Source organism: Mercurialis annua, linkage group LG2 (assembly GCF_937616625.2).
Source record: "Mercurialis annua linkage group LG2, ddMerAnnu1.2, whole genome shotgun sequence".
In the NCBI taxonomy this organism is placed as follows: domain Eukaryota; kingdom Viridiplantae; phylum Streptophyta; class Magnoliopsida; order Malpighiales; family Euphorbiaceae; genus Mercurialis; species Mercurialis annua.
The window spans coordinates 9,378,471-9,399,742 of NC_065571.1; the positions used below are offsets into that span (position 1 = coordinate 9,378,471).

Below are 21,272 nucleotides of genomic sequence, written 5' to 3' on the forward strand. Positions count from 1 at the left end.
TAAAATCTCAAAACTAGTGTTCTTTATCATTAGTTTATTTTTAATTAATAGTTATCATATAAACTCTAAAAGAGTGTCAACTTAATTAAAATCCAATTTTTCATTAAGAAAATAGTTATCATTGTTATCTCTACTTTTCTTTTGATAGTTTAAAAATATACTTGGAAAGCTTATAATTGTTCTTTTACTGTAATTAATTTAAATAATAGTTGAAAATTTTTCTCTATAAATTCAATCTCGTGTGCTACAATTTCATCATGTATACTTGCAGGAGTTGTTTTTTTGGCCATCATGCATCATTTTTGAAATCTTTAACAAATATAGAGTACAATATACACGAAAACATCAGCTACAAACATTCTTTTTTCAAAACCATAAGCTTACCTAACCTAGTAATGTATCAATTCTATGTTCATAAGCCAAAAAGTTCTTCCAATTTAATTTCCGAAAATGGTTTCGACAATGGAATCCAGCTATCTGAGAGATACGAAGAAACTTGTCGCATGCTCGGACGAGACTGAGGATTGGTACTTAAGCACGCGAGTGCTAGTTGTGCGACATATGCGACTCCTTCACCGGCTTTATTCTCAGGAAATGGAAGTCGATGGTCGATCACGTCCTTAAAGAGTGTGTGCTCATCATCTGCCAATGGCAACGAAGATGTCGACATAAGCGATGAGATCAAATCGGCCGGATGTTTTCCCATTATTATCTCTAATGTTATCACACCGAAGCTGTACACATCGCATTTTTCATTGACGACCATCGTGTATGCTAGCTCTGCAAATACAGTTCAATAAACCGTGTCAATTCATTAGCAATCTTTTAGTAACATTAGCAACATCAGGTTCTGAATGTCCTTGCCCGGTTATTTCCGGGAGGAAATAGTTACAAATTTTAAAGGGTAATTTTGAAACATAGTTTCTATATTGTTGTGTTTTGATTTCAGTTTGCAAATTAATATTAATGGCTAGTTTTTTTTATATATTTTAACATATCAGCCAAATATTCTGTCGGATGATCAGAATTATTATTTTCTTCTATATTCTGGTAATAGTCATAATTTTATTTATAATAAGATATTTTCATGATCAATAGCTTTGTCTTTACCACTAGGTTAGGCCTATAAAGACAATGAAAATGCATAATCTGATAAAGGAATAATGAGACAGATTTATTTATATTACCTGGAGCTGTGTACCCAAATGTTCCTGCAAAAGATGTCCAATTCGACTCATCAGGCATCAATAATCTAGCCGTTCCAAAATCGGAGACATGAGCTTCAAATTCTGAATCCAACAGAACATTATTGCTCGAAATGTCTCGATGAATAATCGGAGGAGAACAGTCATGGTGCATATAGCTCAACGCATTAGCTATTCCTTTCACAACATTTATTCTCTTAAACCAATCCAATTCAATTGCTCCTTTTTCATCGCTCAAAACATTTCTCAAACTCCCTCTTTCTATGAATTCATAGAGCAAGAATGAGTTTTTCGGATGCGAACAATATCCGTATAACTTGACAATGTTCCGATGGCGAATGTTCATGAGCACAGAAATTTCACCTTTAAATTCTTTCATATCAGTTAACTCTTCGCCATTTTGTAATTCGTGAAGTTTCTTCACAGCAACCACTCGATCTTCTGACAGAACCGCTTTATAGACAATTCCGTATCCTCCGACTCCAATGCAATACTTCGAATCGAAATCCTCTGTTGCTTCGACAATTTTTTGATATTGCAAATCCCTGTCGTCGCTCCATATGGGGTTTATATCGATAACATGTGCCTCCTCTGACTCAGTCGAGATAGCTTTTCTGCTTTTATTTCTTCGGTGGAGGAAGAAGAAACCGCTGATTAGTACTAGAACTAAAACCAGACTGCATAAGACAGAAACAATGATGAGAATTAACTCTGTTTTTCGGTCTTTTCTGCCAGGTTCAGTGTTTGTAGGAGAAACACAGGGCTGTAGATTTGTGTGATTGCCACACAGGTTTCTGTTGTTTTGAAGTGATGTTAATGGAGCTTGTTGGAAGGCTCTAATACGCGGAATTGGACCCTCTAACTCATTGTAGGATATATCCACCGCCGTCAAGCTTTCTAAAGTATCAAAACTTCCTGGAATGGAACCCGTAAGAGAATTATGCGAGAGGTTCAATGCCTCCAATCTCTGCAAGTTCCCCAGCTGTTGTGGAATCTTTTCCGATAACAAATTGTAACTGAGATCAAGACTTTCAAGAGAATCTATATTCCCAATCTCGAAAGGAATACTCTCTGAAAACCGATTCTTACTTAGATTCAAAAACAATAGTTTCGTACAATCCCCAAGTTTTTCAGGAATTGCTCCGCTCAGATTATTTCCTGCCAAGTTTAGAATCGTGACTTCAGATAACATTCCAATTTCGTCAGGAATGCTACCGGAAAGCTTGTTATCATCAAGAGAAAGCTCCAACAATTTCAATTTCCCCAACTCCTTAGGAATCTCTCCGGTAAACAGATTCGATGAAAGATGAAGTGACTGCAACTGAGTTGCATTTCCAATTCCAGCCGGAATTTTGCCAGAAATGTTATTATCAGAGAGTATCAGAGTCGCTAAGTTCCCGAAATTTTCCCATTTCCATGAAAGCTCACCATATAATCTATTACCACTCAAATCCAAATACCTCAATCCCGAATTTACCCCAAAACTTTCAGATATATTTCCTGACAGTTGATTTGCCTCGAGTCGAGCTCTCCCCAAGGTGCTACAGTTCCGCAGGCTTCTCGGAATGGGACCGGTAAAATTATTATGATTAACACCCAAAGCAATCAGGCTTCCACCAATACATATATCATCCGGTAAAGGTCCAGTAAACCTATTAGCATATATTACAAGTAGTTGCAAAGAGGTAAAATTGTTCATCTCTAAAGGCAAAGGTCCAGCAAATTGATTAAATTCAAGAAACAGAGTGGTTAGTTTTGTCAGCTTTCCGATTACTTGAATTGACCCGGTAAACGAGTTATTACTAAGATAAAGAGCAGTTAAATTAGTTAAATTTCCTAACGAAGATGGGAGCGGACCAGTGAGATTATTGTATGAGAAAGCTATTTCAGTAAGAGTTGACGACAATTTTCCGATTTCCTGAGGAATTGAACCTGAGAGTTGATTCTGATTCAGATGAAGAAGAGACAGATTTGTCAAGTTTCCTATAGAAGTTGGGATTGAACCAGTGAGAGAATTTGTTGACAAATCAATTTGAGTGGCAGATTTCATTAGTCCAATTTCTTCAGGTATTGAACCAGAAATTAGACACAAATGAATGTACAAAATTGGCAATTGTGTCAGGTTTCCAATAGTGGCAGGGATTGAACCGTTAAGAAAAGTATTGGATATGTCAACATACATCAAATATCTAAGCATCCCAATTTCATCAGGAATTGGACCAGAGATTTCATTAACAGAGATATCAAGAACATCAAGCTTGGTTAAATTTCCAATTGCTTCAGGAAGTTTTCCATAAAATGAGTTATTACTAATATTAAACCTGATGAGATTAGGAAAAGATGAGAAGCTGAAACTCTGAAGAGTACCTTTTAAACCAGTATCTCTCAGGCTGATATTGGTCACACTTCCGGCCGGATTGCAGTGCAGACCGAACCAAGAATCGCAGGAATTGCTCGAGTTCCAAGAATATAAGAAGGATTGGCTTTGATTATCAAGAGTTGACTTCCATTTGAGAAGAGCATCAGCTTCTGAAACTTCAATTTCAGCGGCGACGAGATGTAAAAAGAGTACGAGAATGGAAATGATTATGGAGAGGGGTTTCTGTAGTGAAGCTGCCATGTCTAGATGAGTAGATTACAAGGAAGCAAGATGAAGAAGATGGTGCGTATAAAATACTACTAAAATGCTACATTTTTAAAGGAATAAACTTTTAAATTTTGTGGTGATCTTCAAAGTCAAAGTCAGCTATATATTTTTAATAAATAAAGTAAATATGATAGGGACATTGATGGGAATGCATGAAAAATAATTGAGAGATAACTGATCATCAAAGGCAGTCAGCAGAACTTGTATATTATTCTCTCTCCGGTTTTTTTAGTTGTTTATTTAATTAATATACATACTAAAATATTGTTATTTTTTCTTAACTTATAAGGAAAAATATTAATATAGCACTTTTAGTTTTTTAAGTAAAATTTGGAGTCGAGAAATATAGCATTTTTAGTTAATAAATACTTTTTAAATTAAAACATAGAATCATTTATTGGTGATGGGTAAATTTAAAAGATAAGAATTAAATCATCTTGAAAATTTAAAAGGACAATTAAATATAGATAAATATATTTTGCTAAATGTATGACTAAAAAAAACGGAAAGAGTATAATATAATAGTCTTCGCAGTTTTTTAATATTTGATAATTTGTATTTCATAAAGTACATCAAAAAAACTCTTTTAAAGTATGTATTAATTAAATTTTATATATTAATTTTTCCAGTATATTTTCTGTTATGAATGTGCATTGGTCGATTTGATTGTCGAACCGAACCAAATAACCGTAATCAAATTTTACAAAAACAAAATATAAACATTGCAGAATGATATAAATTGAATATAATAGGTAAATTGATATTTAAGTTCTATAAAAGTTACAAAAAATATATCAATTTATAAATATTTGAAAAAATAACATTACATATGTCTGTGTATGTGTAGTTCGGTTAGTTCGGTTAATTTCAAAATTTTACACCAAAAACCGAACTAATTACGGAACTCGTCAATTCTAGTTAAATTAATAAAGGATCAATTCACCCCCTCAACTTGGCACGAAATATCAAATAAATCATTTTCAACGTTTTTGGATCAAACAGACCCGCAACTATGCACTTTAACATCAAAAAGGCCCTTCCCCACTCTCAGCCCCTTGAGTGAGTTACACTCTCCATTTAAAAATGTAAAAAAGCTTAAACTAGTACTTAATTTTTAGGGCTTTTTACACAAACAACCTATATTGGCTAATTGTTTACTTTTATACATGTCATATTTTTCACTTACTAAACTACCATACACGGAGCTGATTATAACTTTCATACGGATCTTATATATTCAACCCTAATAGTACAATCATCATTATTTCATTTATTTTCTCTCTCCTCATCATTCAATTCTCTCTTCCTCCCAACTCATATTTCTCTCTCTTCCTCTCAGCTCATCTTCCTCTCTCTTCCTCTCCGTCGTCTTCCGCTTCGCCGTCCTCTATTCCTCCGCTCCTCCGTCATCGTTCTCATCATCGTTTCCGTTGTCATCTTCGCCAACGCCATCATCTCCTCTGCTCGCCGTGTCATCTATTTGATTTCAGATCTACAATTTATTCATTCTTCTTCTTTTTCTTTTTTTTTTTATTTTCAGATCTACAATTGTTTTACTGTTTTTTCACCATTAAACATGTATATAGATTATATTTCAAGAATATAATGTTAATTTCATGTTATGTAATATAAAATTATGGTTATATGGAATAATTTTTTGTTATTTCTGCATTTTGTTTTTGTGTTTGGTTGTATTTCTGTGTTTATTTATTCTGCAGCTCGATTTTTTGATGATGGTTGATTGTTGAATTATTATAATATTACATTGTTGTTGATTTGTTGTTGATTTTGTGTTGATAATCAGTTGGTATTTCCTTGATTTTAACATTGGAAAATTTTATTTTTTTTAAAAAAATTGGCAAATTAGATAACTTTGTCAGCGAAATAAACTAAATAAAATAAAATTTAACTGAGACTAGATATTTATATGTTTGCATTATTATGTTGACATGTTGTTGATTTCTTGTTGATATTTTATCGATTGTCACAATTTTTCAAAAAATTATGTTTTATTTTATTCCTTATGTTGATTCGTTGTTGATTTATTGTTGACATTATGTTGATATGTATTTCAACTTTTTTTGATTTTCAATTTTATGTTGACATGTTGTTGATATACTGTTGATAACATGTTGATTTTTCAATCATTGAAAGAAAAATAAAGCTAGTCTTAAATTGATGTATTAATGAACTATTGATATGTTTTTGATAATATGTTGATTGTTTCTGACTTAAATCAATCAATGTTCTCATTTTGCAAACATCTTGACTAAATTAGCATTAATTGTTGATTCGTTGTTGATTTATTGTTGACATAATGTTGATAAGTATTTTAACTTTTTTTGATTTTCAATTTTATGTTGATATGTTGTTGATATGTTGTTGATAACATGTTGATTTTTCATCATTAAAAGAAAAGTAAAGTTAGTCTTAAATTGCTGTATTGATGAGTTGTTGACATGTTTTTGATAATATGTTGATTGTTTTTGGCTTAAATTAATCGATGTTCTCATTTTACAAACATCTTGACTAAATTAGCATTAATTGTTGATATTATGTTGATAACGACGACAATAATTCAAATGAAAAAATAAAATTATTCTTACATATAAAAATAAAAATATATTAAATATACACCAACACAACAGTTCACAAATTAAATAAATCTATTTCAAAATATATTTTTTCCTCAATTCTCTTTACAGCTGCACAGTTTCTTCAAAATCACTTGTATAATTGTTTTGCGTTCCACCTCTCATACCTAACTAAATTTCGACAAAGACGGTTATGATACAGTTTCATTTCATCCAACGAAAATTTATTTCATAGACAATATTATCTTATTTGTCAATGTTAAAATAAAAAGAATCAGTAGATATCAACATAATATCAACATAAAGTCAACATAAAATCAACAACACTGTAACATTACAATAATTCAGCAATCAAGCATCATCAACAAATCGTTCTGCAGAATAAAAAAAACGCAGAAATACAACAAAATACAAAAAAATGCAGAAATAACAGAATTTTATAATATAAAATCACAAAATTATTCTATATAACATGAAATAAGTATTAGATTCTTTAAAAATACTCTTTATACATGTTTAATGGTGAATCAATAGTAAAAAATAAACAAATTACAGATCTGAAAATAAAAAAAAAGAAAAAAAAATCAGATCTAAAATTAAAAAAATAAAAGAAATATGGCGCGGCGAGATAAAGGCGGAACGATGGAGGCGAAACGGCGGAGGCGGAACGATGGAGGCGAAACGGCGGAGGCGGAACGGCGGAAGCGAAGGAGTAGAAATCGTGAATTTTTTTTTCACAACTCAAAAGAATTTATTGTTATATAAGCAAGAACGGTTGAGATAATGATGAAATAGAGATGAAAATGAGAGAAGCAAGAGGAGTCGTGCAGTAATGGAGATAACATACAGCAAAATCGTGGAGAAGAGAAGCGAAAATGGCGGAGAAGAATGAAGAAACCGCCAATTGAGAAGGAAAAGAAGAAAACGGTAAAAAAGAAAGAAATCAAAAAAAAAAGGTTAGGTTTCATAAAATTGATGGTGTGAAAAGTAAAGATATGGATTGGGCCGTATAAAAGTAAAGTTTAGTTCAAATCCTGTATTTTATATAAAAAGCCCTAATTTTTATTTCATTCTTTATATTGGTATATAATGATTTTGAAATTTCAATTAAATCATTATTTTTAAAAATTTCACAAATCAAATTAACTTTTACATAAAAATTGAAGGATATTTCTATACTTTTTTTATTATTTAATTTAAACCTAGTTCAAAATTAAAAGAAAATTTAATCTAACCTAATTTTGTGAAACAAAGCCTTTAACCTACCTGCCGTCCTCTTCAATCTTCTTCTTCTTTCAACCCAGGTCTTCTTTGCCAGCAACCTCCGAGTAGCAACCAGGGTCGTCCTCCAACTGAAGTACAACGAACCTGTACAAGCGGCAACCAACGAACCTGTACAAACGGCAACCTTCTCCACGGCTGCTACTTTTTCTGTTGGTTCTTCACCGTTTACTGTGGGTCCTCCTCGCCGACGGTCCTCCTTCATTTCTTTTGTTTGTGAAAACGACGGTGGTGATGGTGGTAAGTGGTAGGGAATGGTGGCTGGTTCAATTTGTTTGCTTTATGATTTTAATTGGTAAAATTCATGCTAAGGCCCTCGTACTATATCATTTTTATTCCGGAAGCCCTTACTCCAAACTTGCTCACATTCGAGTCATTGTACTTGTCAAAATCGAATTTTAACACCCTTAGTTGGACGGAATTTGGCAAGTGTGCCTCACTCTCTGTTATGTGAGAGTGTAAAATAAAATCGCCTGGTTTTTTTAACTTTTCACCCTTATAAACTAATGGATAAAATATACATAAAATACAAGGACCTGTAACTTAATTTCCACTTTAACACAAGTACTATTTATTTCATCTTTTATAATATACTGTTTTATCGCGTTTCAAATTTTCTCTTATAATCTCTATAACTCCAACAAAACCCACAAAATCAAAACCCAGTAACCATTTATGAAACCCTCTCAAAAGACTCACGGTCTGCTTTTGATTTCTTCATCTGGAAATCAATCTTGATTCTTATTTTAATGATACAGAAGAAAAATATTGGAAGTCATGCTTATTTCTTCACATGTAATCATCATTCAAGACATCTCAAACATCATAACTCCAATTCCCACCAAACTTTTTTTGTTGTAATGCAAAAACTTGAAACCTAACTTTTTTTTTTCTCGAAACCTAACATTACTACATACTTATAATTATGGTGTAAAAATAAACAAAAGAAAGTTGGAGTTAAAACATATCAAACAACTCCCAACAAAAACAAGTTCTAAAGAATGTCGAAAGAATGTCGAAATGAGCTTATCATAGGTGGTAATTTCAATAAATCGACCAAGAACACATTCAAACATTTCAATTTTAAATTTTGGTAAACGATTCTGGTTGCGGAAAGAAGAACGACGATCGATGGGTTCAAGAAAGGAGAAGCAGTTGGCGATGGATGGGTCCAAGAAAGAAAAACGACGTCTATTAAAATCTCAGAGTTTATTTTTCAAACTTGGGAGAGATAGGTTAAAAAAAGAAGATGATGGTCAAATGTTAGTTTTGCCATCAAATTTATTTAATTCTACACTTTTTCTATTAAGCTATAATTTTATATAAGATAAGTCTTTAAAATCTCAACATATATCTGTTAACTAACGGAGAGTGAGGCACACTTGCCAAATTCCGTCTAATTAAGGGTGTTAAAATTCGATTTTACAAAGTATAGGGACTCGAACGTGAGCAAGTTTGGAGTAGGGGCTTCCGGAGGAAAAATGGTATAGTATGAGGGCCTTAGCATAGGTTTTGCCATTTTACTTTTGTTGCTAGTGGTTTGCTGCTCTCAATTTTGATTTTTTTTCTTTTGATTTTTTCTATTGCTGTTGCTGTTGCTGGGTTTCACGGTGAGGGAGGTGGTGTGGTTGTCGCTGGTGCTAAAACGATGAAGGAGTTGCTGGTTGGTAGAATTGAAGAACATGGATCGTGGTGGTGACGAGATGGAGAAGGTGGTTTGTGATTGTGTGATGGCGGCTGTAAACTGGTGGAGAAGAAGAAATTAATTAGATTAGGTTTAATTAGATATTATTATGTTATTTAGATTTAGTTAAGATAATTTAGAGTTAATTAAAATGGGTTTATAATTAAGGTTAATTAGGCTTAATTAAACTTCATTAGTGTTGATTTAAGATTAAAATCTGTAATTAAAGGATCTCACTCTCTTTTCTATGTGTTTTTGTGTCAGAGGGGTGATTTTGATGCTAAAGTGCATAGTTGCGGGTCTGTTTGATCTAAAAACGGTGAAAATGACTTATTTGATATTTCGTGCAAAGTGGAGAATTGGTCCTTTTTTTCAATTTTTATTATTACCTTGGTCGGTTGGATTTGATTAAGGTTGACCGTTTTAAATTTTAAGATTTCGGGTTAATAGTTAAATCTTATTTTTTATATATATATTTTATACCCTTGCCTATTCAACTGAAGTTTAATTTGACATATTTATACACCAGGCTACACGTCTCATCGTACATTTCGGACGGTCAGGGGTTCGACCCGCCCTCTGTTGGTGGATTTATTAAATCAATATCATTTTCCACCAACTTCTAACACTGATGCATATCTTTGGGGAAAAAAATTTGTTTAATTTTATATTTTTTAAATTTCAATTATTTAAAATTAGATATTATGATTCGTTTATACTAGTTTGTTTTTAATCCAACGTGACAATTTAATCACTCATAACTAAAGTAGCATATACAAAAAAAAAGGGTTTTTGATATTTTTGTTCCCCCTTCTAAGGGAATTCTTATTTTATGTCCTAAGCCACAAAAGTTACATTTTTATGTTTGGGGCTCACCCAGCCGCAACGGGCAATTGCGGACTGATTAATCAACTAGATTAGGTGCTAAAGCAGACCGCAAAGAGCAATTGCGGGCTGCTTTAGCCAGGGCCTAAGTTTTTTTTATTTGTTTATTAATTCCAACTGCACATCTCAGTTTCAGTTAGCTTTTTAAGTAATTGCAACGCCTCCATTAGTTCTTCATTTAATGGATCACTGTTATATAGACTAATAGTTATCAATTTATAGCTCAACATATCATTAATAAAAACAAATTCGTCATTCACCAATCATTACAAAACTTCCACAAAAATAAACTAAATTAAATTTGAGTGGGAATTTAGAAATACCAATCCTCCATTTCAATAGAACACTTTCATAATTTTTTTTTAGGCCTAACCGTTTTTAAACCCCAACCTTTTAGCCCCTTCTCAATTCTATCATGACGTTAAAATTTTGCCAATTGTACTCTATTTGGCAATTTTTTTCGTTTCAATTGTACCATATAGCATTAAATTGACCTTTTTTTAATTCAAAAAACTAAGATACCATTATATAATTTGTTTTCTATATTAAATAGTCCTTCATTCTCTTCATATAGTTGTTGATAGGAGTAGAAATACTCCTATTTTCTATGTACTTTTTGGTCTTTTATCGCATGTTTATTGTTGAAATCGTACTCGTTTTGGTTCTTATTGTCATGTCCAAGTATTTCAGATATTCATGGAAATCAATGAGTTTTGGGTTTAATTAGAGCATTCTGGAGGTTCTCGGTGAATATAGACGCAAAAAGCACAAATGTATATTTGTGAATCTGACCCTGCTGCATTGATAGATAATTTTGGGGCAGTTAATCTTCTGGAGAAATGGAGTAGACATCTTAAGCTTTCCGTAGAGTCAAGAACCGGCTCATTCCGACGTGCATACAAGGAGTTATGACATTTTGAAGTTGGAGGTTCTGCAGCAGAAAGGGCGTGCACGACGTGCGGCATGTTTTTTGGCTGAATGAGGGCACGACGTGCCCATGACCTGCACGACGTGCCCTCCACGATTCCCTGCTTGCTGAAAGGACATTTTTGGCCCTCCGAAAGTGGATTTCGACAAATAAAGACCTGGGTATTGTGGGAATTTCATGTAGCTCGAAGATTACAAGAAGAATTAGTATAAATATCATTCTAAAACATTGTATTAGGGTTTGAAACTTTATTATTCAGATTAGACAATAGTTTAGCATTAGTTTCTTCATCGTTTTCTACTCTATTTTCTGGATTATTCATCTATATTGCGTTGAGTTCCTAGCAAACAAGGTACAGCGATTATTAAGAGATCTATTATTGTTGTTTTTTGGCTTAATCACCAAAAAATACCAAAGCTATACGTTTTGTGTCAATTATAGCCAAACCTTTAAAAATCACCAGATTTAGCCAAAACTTATATGTTCTGTTTCTTTTTTAGCCATTTTTGAATCGAACCGGTTTTTCTGACACCGTGTCGTCCACGTCACCGCCAACTAAGCAATTGGCTGGCATGTCAACTGAAATATTTAAATAAGGTTTGGCTATAACTGACACAAAATGCATAGGTTTGGTATTTTTTAGTGAATAAAATTAATTTTAAAATTAAATAATTAAATGATTAATTATGTTATAATAGAATTCATATATATTTAAAAAAATAAATTTTTTATTTAAGCTAATTAAAAATTAATTTGTTTTTTTACTAAATTTAAATAATTCTAATAATTGTTTTTACATATTTGAGGGATATAAAATTAATTTAAATTCTAATAAAAACAAAAAATGTCATATTCATCTTAAAATTCATTTTTTTTAAATTCCAGTCGTTGGTTCTTTAACACCGTCGCCGTTTGAGACCCAATTGTTCGTCTTCCGACGAACAATCTGAGAGTAATATACACAACAAACATACGACAGTGTTCATAATTCAACTATACACACATAAACATAAAAATAATCACTGAATAGACTGTTTATTTATAGGACGAGTTTAATTATTTTTTCATTTTTTTTTAAAAAAAAAGTGAAGCTCATTGTGGTGTAATAAATATATATCATGATGTTTATAAGCATAAACGCATATGTCATTTTACTCGACATAGCCAAAAAAATTACCTTAATTTACACATAACTAATTTATTTATTACCTAAACCAATCATAACAAGATCTCAACAACATTAAAAATAATAAACCAAGTTCAAAATCATCATGAACATTAAATCATTTCACCCAAATTTAATCAATATAAATTCCTAAGTAATACATTAATTCATTTTTTTTAATTACATATTCATTAAAATATATTATAATATAAATTTATTAGATTTAATTAGGTTTAATAAGAAATTAAAATTAATTTTAATTAGTATTAAATAGGAAATATTAATTAATTTTAAATATATATAAATTTTATAAATGATATAATTAATTTACTAATTATTAAATTTAAAAATTGGCATGAATTTAAAATTTGGTTTATTCACCGAAAAAATACCAAACCTATAATTTTTGTGTCAGTTATAGCCAAACCTTATTTAAATATTTCAGCTGTCATGCCAGCCAATTGCTTAGTTGGCGATGACGTGGACGACACGGTGTCAGAAAAATCGGTTCGATTCAAAAATGGCTAAAAAAGAAACAGAACATATAAGTTTTGGCTAAATCTTGTGATTTTTAAAGGTTTGGCTATAATTGACACAAAACGTATAGGTTAGGTATTTTTTGGTGATTAAGCCTTGTTTTTTTTGTCACTATAAATTCTATGTACAATGTTATTGAATTTTCTTTAAATATGTGTAGCTAAACCCATCGTGGGGATTATTAATGGGATTTATGTCTGTTTAGATTGATTAGATTTGTTGGTGGTTGTTGTTATTATGTTTTAGCTATTGTTTTTAACGCTTGAATTTATTTGGCTAATTTATTCATTGTCCTGTATTTTGGTTTTAGCTTACGAGAGTAAAACTGAAATAGACCAATATAATTAAGAACATAGGAGTTAATTGTGCGAGAGTGAATTGACAAGTACGTGTTCTTAGGGTTTGCTTCATAAACATCAATTGATCAATAATTAGGTTAATCATTGCGCGAGAGAGGGTAATTAACCTAGTTTTAATTCTTTGTATATTTTTGCCTGCAATTGCTCGAGAGAGAATTTTAGGTGCTTACGATTAGTCTGAACCTTAGTAAAACAACCAATTCCACATTCAAGTCTGATTAAACAGCATAATGAAAGTTAATAATCCCTGCTCTTTCTATTATTGTTAAAACCTTAATTTAATTTCAACTTTAGTATATTTACTTTACTAGTTTAATTTTGTCTTTTAATTAACAAAACAATCAAATTATCTTTTCAACTATCCAAATCGAGTCTCCTAACTGGTTGTCTTTAAAAGCTTTCTTTATGGGTACGATATCCGGACTTCGCAGTCTGTATTACAAGTTGGATACGTATACTTGCGTATTTTTACCAACAGTTGCCTTATACAAATCCATTATATTTGAAAATATATTTTTTTCTTCACAAATGTAAATTGGAGATATTCAAATTTGTGTATCCAAATTCATTTAATGATAGCAAAATACAAATGTTGTATTATTGAGAGATTTTGTCAGGTAAACCATTTAATGCAAAAGCTTTTTGTAATGCCATGGTAGAAACTTAGGGGCCGTTTGGTTCGGCATAAAAAGGGGAGAATGAGAATGGATATGGGAATGATTCCCAGTGTTTATGTTTGTTTTGTCAAATTATAATAGGGAATGAGAATGTGATTACCCCCTCAATGGCAATCACCTATTCCCCCTTACCCTATGGGAATGGACTTTTGGGAATGGGAATCAAAATTTTATAAAATATTTTAATAATAAATAATAAATATATAATTATTAAAAAAACTATTTTCAAATATTTATTTTAAAAAATATACTTAAAATAATAAAAAAAAAAATTAATATTTTTTTAAAATTATTTTTTTTAATATTTCTTAAATAATTTTTATTTTTTAAAAAAAATATTTTTTTAATATTTTTTAATAATAATTTTTTAATTTTTTTTAAAAAAATATTTTTTTTTATTTTTTTTTAATATTTTCGAAAATATTTTTTTTAATTTTTTCGAAAATATTTTTTTAATTTATTTAAATATTTTTTTAATTTTTTTAAATATTTTTTTAATTTTTTTAAAATAATTTTTTTTATTTTTTTATATAAAGAAATATTTAAAAAAAATAAAAAAAAAAGTATTTTTAATAAATAATAAATAATTTTTTTATTAAACTTTATCCATTCCCATTCCTACACTAATTTTGAACCAAACAAAAAATGAAAACAATCATTCCTATTCCTATTCCCATTCCCATTCCTTCTCATTCCGATTCCCATTCCGATTCCCATTCCCAACCTTAAACCAAACGGCCCCTTAGAGGATTAAAGTAGCTTTGAGGATGGTAATTAGTTTGGGTGTGAATTCAAGAACCTGAGGGATTCGTGATGCACCATGGCATTATGATCCACAGTTTTTTTTCCTGGATGAGTTGAAGGGAGATGAACAACAATTAGAGATTAAACTAAAGACAATACCTATTTGGATTCAATTACGCAATTCCCCCCCATTAGGGGCAGAATTAGGGAGGGTCGAAGAGGGTCGGCCGACCCTCCTCACCGGAAATTTAAAAAATAGAATTTTTAGGTTTTTTCAGTATAACCGCCCCTAGAAACCGCCCCTACATGTGTTAGAACCACAAATTAACAGATTTATACTATATTTACAGCCGTTTGATTTTTTTAATAGCCGAACGTAAAAATTTCGACCCTCTTAAATTGGAGTTCTGGTTCCGCCACTGCCCCCCATAATTATAGGGACAAAACCAGTGTTATTCGGATTGTTGACAGAGACAGAACACTACAGGGCTAATATTGTGTATATTCAGAAATGGGGAAAGCATGTGAAGATTAAGAGTTCAAGCGAATATAATAGCAATGTTGTGTAAGTTTATATATACTAGTTTTGCATTACGTGCTATGCACGTGGCTCGTAACGCAACTCGTCAATGAACATATTAGCAAATTTATTATAATTATATCAATTTTTTATTTATAATTAATATTAAATTAGTTAAGAATTTTTGTAAAAGTAAATATAATATATTCGGTTATTAAATTTTTTTCCATACTGAATTTATTCTTCTTTTGGTTTTATAATAACCCTAATTAAATAATTAACTTAATTTTATTAATAATATCTTTAAAAATAATAAGATAAAAATTTAAATAATATTATATTGATCAAATACAGTATTTTAATTTTATAGTTCAATCAAACTAAAAGATAGGTATTCCTACTAATTTGGAGACAATTTAGATATTTTCTACATACTAAAAACTAAATTGGAGATAATTTAGCTACCTATTCTAATTAGGACTTTAATTACAATAGTGATTAATTAAATAACTAATTAGTTAATGACTATAAAACCTTTATTTAGTAGTACGCTGAAAAAGATTATTCAGTAAATTTGTCTGTCCCCCCAATCCGTGCTTTTATATATAGTACTAGTATTTCGCCACGTGCTACGCATGTGAGCGATATTTATATGACCCGTTATTTATAATTACATATTTACATGTTTTTTGTTTTACTAATATATTATTATTTATATATAATTAGGATTGTATTTTTTTTATTTCTATTTAATTAATTTAACTATTATTCTATCACATAACTTTATTGAAAAATTATATAATTCTAATTACAAAATAAATATTAATAATTTTCTCGTTTGAAGTTAAGTAGGAGTCAAATTGTTATAATTAATTTATCATTTTAAAAGACAATCGATTTTGTTATTAAAGAAATTGTAACTATACTATACTATTTGCGTCTATGTGTTGGAAAATAAATATAGGTATATACTGTAGATAGCGGAATTATTGCCTTAGTAATTTTAAATTACTATTTAATAAAAATATATTGAAATGGTAAATAAATAAATTAATCAATAAGAATAATTATCTACCTAGACCAGAAGAACTAAACTATCTAAAGTTCTAGGCTTTTCACATTCCGACATACGTTTATAAAGTTATAGTTTTAGAGTAGCACTGTAATTTTGCAACCTAATTAACAAAAATATATTAGATTGTAATTTACTAAGTTCATATGAGATAATATTGACATCAATAAAAAAATCACATACTTTTTATACCATCAATATTGCCTACACTTGCCTGCACTTTAACAGAACTCTAATTAACACAATTCAAAGAATAAATTAATATAAAAATGAAAATTTAAATTATTGCAAACAAACATGATCAAAGTTAATTTGTTGAAACTCCTTCTCCAGCTCCAATTGAACCAAATTTAACCGCAGCATCAGTTAAATTTTTTTTTTAAATTGATGGTTCTTGTTAAAAAAAATTCATTGTAGAATAAATTTAAAATATAGAATTAATTGTGTTTATAATTTTTTTGAGAGCAGGTGTATATATATATATATATAGGAGTAAATCCATGTAGCATATAATTAGCTAGTGGTGTTTAATTAGGAATATAGATAGAAGACTTATATTGAAATTAAACTTCTCTTAATTAGCTAGTGGTGTTTGATTAGTAGTATACATAAAAAACTCATATTAAAATTAAACTTCTCTACTTAATTTTAGTTTAGTATTGTAAGACTTGGTTTCATATATAACTTCTTAATAATTAAGCTCCTACTTACTATTAAACTCTATTTAACTACTACACTAATCTTTTGATTACTATAGCGTGTCAACAATTAGATCATAGATAAATCATAGATATAATTGATGTTATTGTTACAAATTAAAATTCTTACCCTATTTTAATTTTTGTTGAAATCCTTGGACTATTTATACGGGAAAGTGAAAGCAATCCTAACCAAAGTACAATTTTTTAGTACGGTTACTTTTTATTTCTTTTATTAGAATTAAATTTCATTAGTATTTGTTTTATAATTTCTTTAATAATCATACCCTTAATGAACTCTATAATCGTAATTTTGCCTGTCCCCCCCCCCCCCTCTCGCTCTTATAGTATAGTTATAGATTATAGATAGATTATAGACTAGCGTTTCACCACGTGCTACGCACGTGAGCGACATTTATATGACCCGTTATATTTTTAATAATTGAAATATTAAATCAATGTTTTAGTTTTTAATACTTAATTTAATTATTTTTTATTTTATAATTGTGTTTATATAACCCGTTATTTATAAATTTATATTCTCCTCTTAAAAGTGAATTGTTATTTTATTTTATATCTTTTTCAATATTCTAATAATTAAAGCAAATTAAGAGTTTAATGAATATGAGTTAGTATTTAATTATAATTAATCTTTATATTTAGTACATTATTAAAATAATTAAACTTTAATAGAAGTAATTACTCTTGTTTAGCCTCGTGCTATGCACGTGAACGACATTCACATGACACGTTAGATATTAATTATAATTTAAATTAGTATACTTAATATTTTAAATTTAAATAACTTATTTTTAGCTATTAAAAATTTTAACACATAAAATATATTTATATGAAATTATCAAAAAAAAAAAAATATTTATATAACCCGTTATATTTGTTTGGTTCAATAATATATATTTTCAGATTCAATCATATATTTATTGAGTAGTTATTTAAATTGAATATTATTATAAAAATTAATTAATTTAATTGTAAAAAATACAGAAACTTGAATTTAAACAATAATTTGACCTAAATAAATCTGATAATAGTTGAATGATTATCATATATATAGTTGAATGATAATAGTGATTGTGGCATGCATGCTAATATTAACCTAGTTGGATTGCCTTATGAGAGCCAAACCAGAACCTCTAAGTTAGCTTTTTATAATAACGATTCATATAAATCTTTTTGTGTTTCCGTAATGAATTTTTATATTAATTTTTTAGTTAATTCGTATTAGAGTTAGACTCCTACTTAAAATTATATTACTTATATTTTTAGTTATTTAAATAATTTGAATAAATAAATTTGAATAAATTTATATTTATTTCATAATTATTTAATAATTCTATAAAAGAGATTCAGTTTACAACTATAAAAAATTAATGTTATCTTAAAGAGATTGAATCAAAGTTGGACATAAATTCTTAACATACATTATGATCAATCCTTAGTTTTTACTGGAATGTCACTTGTAATCTATTATAGTAATTTTGCTTGTACTCCTTTTCCACATACATGACATGTTAAATATTTAATAATAAACGCATATGAGTGATAATTTTATAACCCATTATCTAATTTAAATTATTAGATATAATAATTTAGCTATAGACAAATTATTATATTTTTTATATTTAGATTAAAAGTGTAGCTCGCAAGTGATGTTTGTGACCCGTCATATATATACATATGGTAAATTATATTTTAAAAAATATTGTCCGTTTTATTGTTTTTATCGATTTCGACCAATTGATACAGTTTGGTTTTTAAGCACAAATTAAATTAAACTTGTTAGATCATTATCTATTTAATTTGGTTTTGGTTTAAATTTATGAAATCGATATTATTAAGTTGAACTTAAATTATTAGTATTAAACCAATAAAACCAAACTATATCCACCCCAATTTGAGGCTTTTCCTGATTTTTTTAATCCTCATAATAAAATTAGACTCGTTATTGAAAAATAAACTGTTATTTAACCTATATTTTTAATTAAAATTATGTTTTTTTTGTTAAAAATAGCCTGCTCTAATTTTTAGCGGAGGTTAGCGGGAGTTAATGTTAGACATTTTTTAAATAGGCACACTGCCCGTGAGTGTTGAGGGTCGAACCCTCAACCTCATACACATGTAGAATAAATTTAGTATTTGAAAATATTAATATTTTATTTAAGTATTGCTCTTTTTTATATAGTTTTTAAGTTCAGTAATTAATTTTAGAAATTCAAACAATTAAGTAATTAAGTGAACAACATATTTCTTCTTTATATTCATAAAGCTTAATTAAACATGTTAGAAATATAAACAGCACTTTCATCTCCAAGCAAATGAAAATATACACACAATCTTCAGCTTGAAAGGTCGGACAAAAATATTCACAATTCTTTCAATGTTACACTAAAATGCATAAATAATTAACGAAAACTATTTATACTGCACATATGTATAACTGGATGTTTAGATTACTAATTGAGATGATAGTTTTATATTTTATCCAGAGAGAGTACAAGTTTGATTTGACGTCTAGTCTTTTACACAACACTATTCACGTATCTCCACAAGTCACGATTTATCTTAACAAATTTTTTGTTAAAACTAAATTTTCATTTAAATTATATTAAAATTATTTCAGCATATCTAATATATTTAGACAATTCTTTTTCCTGTAAAATTACAATTTCAATTATAAATTATACTCTTAATGAAGTCAACTATTATAATTTTACCTGTGCCCAGTACAAGTTTGATTTGACGTCTAATCTTTTACACAACACTATTCACGTATCTCCACAAATCACGATTTATCTTGGCAAATTTTTTGTTAAAACTAAATTTTCATTTAAATTATATTAAAATTATCTCAATATATCTAATATATTTAGACAATTCTTTTTCCTGTAAACTTACAATCTCAATTATAAATTATATCCTTAATGAAGGCCACTATCGTAATTTTATCTGTCCCCCCCTCCCATCCCCCCCCCTTTCCCACATATAAGATAGTTTTTTTTAGTAAAAGATTGGAGTCGAGAAATCAGGAAACGCACCCGAGCATCTCAACTAGGTTGACACCCTCTTAGCGTATACATCATTTTCCTCGCTTCCGAATAAAATAAATTAAAACCGATGGATACATAATTCGATTACAAGACACCGAAGTGGCCAAATAGAGAATAATAACAGATTCTCTAAATAAAATAAAACAAAAACAAAGATAAAAAATTCCTAAACTGATTATAGATAAACAGATTAATACCCCACCATAAAATTAAGACCCACTTGGTGAAGTTGCCTTAATTGATGAAGCAGCAGGTGAACAGACCCTCTCATCAAGCATAAACAAATGAAATCAACAGCATGCTCCTGCTTTAGAATAATTCATTCTCGCCAAGATGACAAGCTGCCCCAAATGTAACCAAACCTCATCCTGCATAATCCAGCTAACTGGACCGATAATTAGGACGTCTACTAATCCCATTGCCAATAGAAGTATTACAGAAAGAAGGAACAGAATTCCACCACACCAGTGACGAAACTGAAACACCGTGTTTTGCTAAGAGGTCAGCCGTTTCGTTGCCTTCTCTATAAATGTGAGTAACTCTGAAGTTCATGTTCGAAATATAAAACTTGCTTCGCAACCAGCGGTGTTGAAGCTTCCAAGGCACCCGAATTGTTGAATTATTAAAAAGGTCAACCACATATTGAGAGTCACACTCTAACCAAAGAGATAACCAATTTTTCTCCCAAGCAATTTCTATGGCAAAGATAGCCGAGGTCAGCTCTGCGACATAAGCAAATTCAGTTCCTAAATTTACAGCATAAGCTCCATTTGGAATACCATTGCAATTTCTGAAAACTCCCCCTGCACCTGCTGGACCTGGAGCTCCTAAGGCCGAACCATCCGTGTTAACCTTCATCCAAGCTCTAGCAGGAGGCTGCCAAAGAACCGGAATAATATTCGGAGCTTTGGAAGGAATTCCTCGAACCCCAAGCTGAGACAAAACTTGCAGATCATTAACAGAGTTGAACATAGTACCAAACCTGAAGTAATCAGTCTCTCTAATCGAAGTCCAAAGCATCCGAAGAGCGTGATGTATATTGGGAGACATTTCTTCAAATATAGCTTCATTTCGAACCCTCCACAAAGTCGAAATACCATTAACAATTGCTGCACACCAAAGAGCCGAAATCTGTGAACTGAAATTGCTGTTTTTAGCAGACATAACTAAATCCATAACAGTACCAGAAGTATTAATACTGAACCCAA

General features: G+C 29.9%; 1 protein-coding gene across 1 annotated transcript; it reads right to left on the reverse strand.

The window, feature by feature from the left end:
• Positions 1–274: 274 nt before the first annotated feature.
• On the reverse strand, positions 275–3,899 carry LOC126670160 (MDIS1-interacting receptor like kinase 2-like). The gene is made up of 2 exons (XM_050363831.2): positions 1,188–3,899; positions 275–780 (listed from the first exon to the last, which is right to left on the reverse strand). Exons 1-2 carry the CDS (start codon positions 3,823–3,825, stop codon positions 413–415), a joined length of 3,006 nt encoding a protein of 1,001 aa, XP_050219788.1. The 5' UTR covers positions 3,826–3,899; the 3' UTR covers positions 275–412.
• Positions 3,900–21,272: the final 17,373 nt, after the last annotated feature.

Excerpts from the sequence above, each read along its gene's own strand:
- LOC126670160 (XM_050363831.2), bottom strand. The coding sequence starts at position 3,825 with ATGGCAGCTTCACTACAGAAACCCCTCTCCATAATCATTTCCATTCTC. Across the intron at positions 781-1,187 it reads ATTTGGGTACACAGCTCCAG|AGCTAGCATACACGATGGTC; the intron begins GTAATATAAATA and ends CTGTATTTGCAG.